This window comes from Nanorana parkeri, unplaced genomic scaffold, assembly GCF_000935625.1.
Source record: "Nanorana parkeri isolate BGI_ZX_2015 unplaced genomic scaffold, ASM93562v1 scaffold10, whole genome shotgun sequence".
NCBI lineage: Eukaryota > Metazoa > Chordata > Amphibia > Anura > Dicroglossidae > Nanorana > Nanorana parkeri.
This window is the reverse complement of record NW_017306278.1, coordinates 474,603-479,754: the sequence shown is the minus strand read 5'-3', so window position 1 is coordinate 479,754 and position 5,152 is coordinate 474,603. Positions and strand designations below refer to the sequence as shown.

General features: G+C 50.8%; 1 protein-coding gene across 1 annotated transcript in view; it reads left to right on the top strand.

Moving 5' to 3' along the window:
- PRMT3 (protein arginine methyltransferase 3) overlaps positions 1-3,770 on the top strand; it is an 81,586-nt gene extending 77,816 nt beyond the window's left edge. The window contains exon 19 of the mRNA XM_018554758.1: positions 3,638-3,770. Within this exon, the coding sequence (XP_018410260.1) occupies positions 3,638-3,747 (110 nt within the window). The 3' untranslated portion in view covers positions 3,748-3,770. The remainder of the gene's footprint in view (positions 1-3,637) is intronic.
- The last annotated feature ends 1,382 nt before the right edge of the window (positions 3,771-5,152 follow it).

The window sequence follows — 5,152 nt, the reverse complement described above, 5'->3', positions numbered from 1 at the left end:
TCAGTAGATCGGGAGGTGAACGAACACATACCGGCGTTCGCTCACCTCTCGATCCTGTCACGGCTCTCTGCCGTGACAGGGGGAGGGGCTGGATTCCCCGCTCCGATCCTCCAGCGCTGACTGGCGGAACGGACGGGGGAGGGGGCGGGTACAGCTGGCTCTGCCTCTAGATAGGCAGAGCCAGCTGTCACTCACGCAGCTGGGCGGATCCCGGCATAACTGTTGGGATCCGCTTCGGCTGCGGCGGTCTCAGTATACCGCGAGCTGTAGCTCCCTATATACTGAGCCTAGGGTGACGGGAGGACGCTAGTTTGTGTCCTCCCGTTACCCTAAGGAGAACTATGGGGAAAAGCCCTGACCCCATAGTTCTCCTTTAATACAACTTGGTCACTGGGCGTCCCACAGCCGAATGACTGGAGAGTGAAGACACAGTAGCAGAGTGATGACATCATCTTGTGATTTTAGTTCCTGTAAGCATGTTTACATTGTTAGACTGACAACAGCTCAGATTGCGCACCCATCAAAGGGGAATCGCTTTGCTGGGTGCGCGTAGAGATCCATCTCCTTCCGTTCTCAGTGACTATGTAGCTAGATGTCATAGTGTATTTTTTATCTGCCTCTCACGTAAGTCGCGGTGCCGGTCGTTCCCGGCGCGCAGCAAAATTACAGATATCGGTATCTCGGCTCTTCGCCGTACACGTGTTTATTTCCGGGCTATTTGTAAGCAGATGGCGCGCCGATCGCTGTAAGTTTTATTTGTAAGCCGACTTAAGTGGTCTCCGAGGGGCAAATAAAAGAGCATAATAGGGTAATAATGAAATGTATTCCGTCCCTAATCTCACAGCTCCGCCGCCGAGCGCCGCTCTGGCAGCCGGCAGGGGGACGATAAGAGCAAGGTGAAGTGGATCTATCCTGGAGAGACTCCGAGGGGGCCAGCTGGGCGCTCCGAAACATCAGTCATTTGATATCTACATGACACTGATTAATTGTGGCGATCAGGCGAGGTGTTCCCGGGCTCCCGGCTCCGCTCAGCTGCGAGGGAAGAATGGCGCACAAAGCAGATTGAAGGCTTAGCCGTTGCTTCCAGCCGGCAAATTGTACATTGATTACCTCTCCGCCGCCGGCCTCCTGGAGAAGGGAAGAATCCCGTCGAGAGAGGAATATGAAGGCTGGCCATTCTAAATGCTGGTTGCCTGGCTGTCATTGCAGTACTTCTGATCGGGATACACTCAGATTAGGGGGTAGGGAGGAAGAGGCTCTGCTTGTGCTTGCTGCTGCATTCTTATTCTGGACCAATAGCAAAGCATTGAATGCAAACACGGCTTCCAAAAAACATTTCAAAGGAGGTCGGCAAAGGCAGTCCTAATATTCCCCTCAAAACAGGTTTTATTCAACCACTTCCATCCCAGAACCTTTTCCTCCCCCTACCACTCGAGCCCCAGAACCTTTTCTTTCCTATACTCCCCTGAGTCAGCGTGTCTTTTCCTCCAATCACCCACCTTGATCCCCAGAGCCTTTTCCTCCCGCTACCACTCGAGCCCCAGAGCCTTTTCTTTCCTATACTCCCCTGAGTCAGCGTGTCTTTTCCTCCAATCACCCACCTTGATCCCCAGAGCCTTTTCCTCCTCCTATCTAACTTCAATCCCCGGAGTCTTTTCCTTCCCTATGCCCCCCTTGGTCCAAGTTCCTTTACTCCCTTGAATCCCCAGAGTCTTTTCCTCACTCTACCCCTCTTGAGTTCCAGAGCCTTTTCTTTCCTATACTCCCCTGAGTCAGTGTGTCTTTTCCTCCAATCACCCACCTTGATCCCCAGAGCCTTTTCCTCCTCCTATCTAACTTCAATCCCCGGAGTCTTTTCCTTCCCTATGCCCCCCTTGGTCCAAGTTCCTTTACTCCCTTGAATCCCCAGAGTCTTTTCCTCCTATTACGCTCTTGTTTCCCAGAGCCTTTTCTTTCCTATACTCCCCTTGTTTCCCAGAACTTTTTCCCATATGCTTTTCTTCCCTTAATTTCTCCCCCCTCCCCTCGTGCGTCCCTGTGTCTTTTTCCCCAATAACCACCTTGAGCCCCAAAGCCTTTTCCTTCCCTATGCCCTCCTTGGGGCCAAGTTCCTTTACTCTCTTGAGTCCCAATGCTTTTTCTCCCTATACCCACCTTGAGTTACAGAGCCCTTTCTTTCCTATACTCCCTTTAGTCCCATATGCTTTTATTCCCTTAATTTCTCCCCCCTCCCCTGGTGTGTCCCTGTGTCTTTTCCCCCCAAAACCACCTTGAACCCCAGAGCCTTTTCCTTCCCTATGCTCTCCTTGGGTCCCAGTTCCCTTTCTCCTTATACCCCCTAGACTCCCAACGTGCTTTCCTTCCTATTACCCCTTTGAGTACCAAAGCCTTTTTCTGCCTCTCTTGGGTCCCATATGCTTTTTTCCTTTTACCCCCCCCTCCCAACCTTGCTTCCCTGTGTCTTTTTTTTCCTCCAAATAACCCCCATGAGCCCCAGAGCCTTTTCCTTCCCTATGTCCTACTTGGGCCCCAGATCCTTTTCTCCCTAAACTCCCTGAATCCCAAAGTCTCTTCCTTCCTATAATCTCCGTGAGTCCCAAAGCTTTTTTCCCCCCTATACACACCTTGAGTTCCAGAGCCTTTACTTCCCTATACTCCCTTGAGTCCCGTAGGCTTTTCCTCCCTTAACCCCCCGCGCCCCCCGTCCTTTCTCCCCTTTGAGTCACTGTGTCTTTTCTTTTGAAATAACCACCTTGGCCTTTTCCTTTTACTATGTTACTATGTCCTCCTTGGGTCCCAGATCCTTATTCTCCCTATATCTACCTTGCAGTGCAGGCATATCATGGACGGTGGCAGGGTGCTGTACATAGCACCCGGCCTCGGTACTCTTCTGAAGAGCTCTCATGTTGCAAGCAGTGGGCTGGCTCTTGGGAGGAGTTATGCAAATGGTAAAAATGTTTGATGGGTGGGTGTCATTCTGGAGGAGAGGGCGTTCCTAGGCAGGCTGTATTTGCATGCAGACCACCCTAGGTAACACCCACATGTGATGCTGAGCCTCCATGATTGAGAGAACTGAAGTCCAATGAATGAAAGGGGTGGGGCCAGGGGAGGAAAGCACTAGATGATGCTGGATGTCCTCCAGCCAGGAAATAAGGGCGGACTCTATCTGACTTGCTGTAGCTTCTAATGCACATTGTGAGAAGCTCCCAGTGTGCAGTGGCATCAGAGGAAGAGGAGCCAGTACAACTGTGCAAGAGTGAAGGGAAGGACGGAGGTCAGATGGAAGACTGAAGGGAAGGACGGAGGTCAGATAGAAGACTGAAGGGAAGGACGGAGGTCAGAGAGAAGACTGAAGGGAAGGACGGAGGTCAGATAGAAGACTGAAGGGGAGGACGGAGGTCAGATAGAAGACTGAAGGGGAGGCCGGAGGTCAGATAAAAGACTGAAGGGGAGGAGGGAGGTCAGATAGAAGACTGAAGGGGAGGCCGGAGGTCAGATAAAAGACTGAAGGGGAGGACGGAGGTCAGATAGAAGACTGAAGGGGAGGACGGAGGTCAGCCTCAATCAGTTGCAGTGTGTATGGTGGGAGCATTAGACCTGCAGATTGTATCTTCTCATGTTAATGTTTTTTTTGCAGGCGATCTCTTATCCGGGAAAATCGTTGTGCGCAAGAACAGGAAGGACCCGCGTTCACTCCTTGTGACCCTTTCCCTGAACAGCGTGACGCAGACCTACACCCTGCAATAGGAGGACGGGCTGCTGAGGAACCCCGGGACTTTTTTTTTTTTATAACAAATACAATAAATGTAATAAAAAGAATTTAATTGTTTCATTTTTTTTTTTTCCAGTAAATGAAATTTGTCACAAAGCAAAATCCCTCTAAATGTGGCCGTTCACCTTCCGGCCCGAGTGCTCAATCTTCCTTCATCTTCTCTAGATCTACCGAAACTATGTAGTAGAAGCCCAACCAATCCGCTCCGTTTGTATCTGGTGCAGGAGGCTCTCATACTTCATCACTGTTGGTTCTGAAGGAGACTGTTTAGTCAGGTTGCAAGGTGTAAGGCGTCTTCTTCCCCCCCCCCCAGGGCTCAGGCAGTCTAAGGACTGCTGATATCTAATGCTGGTTCCATTGACCATAAGGACATAAGGATACGGAGGGACATTCCAGTATCCAGAGAGTGGAGGGAGAGAGAGGTGAGCGCTGACCCCACCACAGGAGCCGGAATCAGGTAAGTAAAAAAAAAAAAGCTTTATTCCAGCTGCTAGACCAAAACGAGCACTTAACCCTTGTTGTACCAGAAACCTTGTCAGCTTATAACCTCTTTGCCTCTGCTGCTCCCTAAACAATTACATTGCTCCCAGTCCTCTCTGTGGGCTACAAAACCACTCCCCTCTATGTTATAGAGATGTGGACAAGGGTATGTGTTCTGTAGTCCTGCCCCATGTGTGACGAGGCTGCTCCTCCATAGATATCGTACAGTGAGTGAGCGTTGTCACCCCCAGAGACAAATCTACAACAAACTGCACCCTTGGCGTCTCACCCTGGTCCTGGCAACCAGTGATGTCAGGAGATGGACAGGCAACCGGCCAGAGCATCCCTGGTTGCTAAGAGCTGGACGGGGAGATGTGTATGGGAGAGAAAATACAGCTGTCTCCATGGGTCATGAACTTTCACTGACCCATGGAGTGCCCCCCCCCCCGCCACCCCTCCACGTGACCCAGGGCATGTGCCATACCCTAGATCAGGGGTAGCCAAACTCCGGCCCTCCAGCTGTGGTGGAACTACAAATCCCATGAGGCATTGCAAGATCCTCACAGCCACAGGCATGACTCCCGGAGAGAGATGCATCATGGAATTTGTAGTTTCACCACAGCTGGAGGGCCAGAGTTTGGCTACCCTTGCCCTAGATACACCACTGTGTCACCCTAGTACAAGAAGTATGTTACTGGCAGAATCACCATGAAAAAGGAAAACTAATGCAGCCACCACATCAGGAAACGGGTAAGCTGTGATATATGACATCTTGTTCTTGGCTCTAGATATACTTTAACTTGCATCTAATGATGATTATTGAAGTCCTTTGAGATCCAAGCGCAGAATGAACAGGTGGCATGCAATCTCAGCCCAAAACAGGATACAGGTGGCTCACTT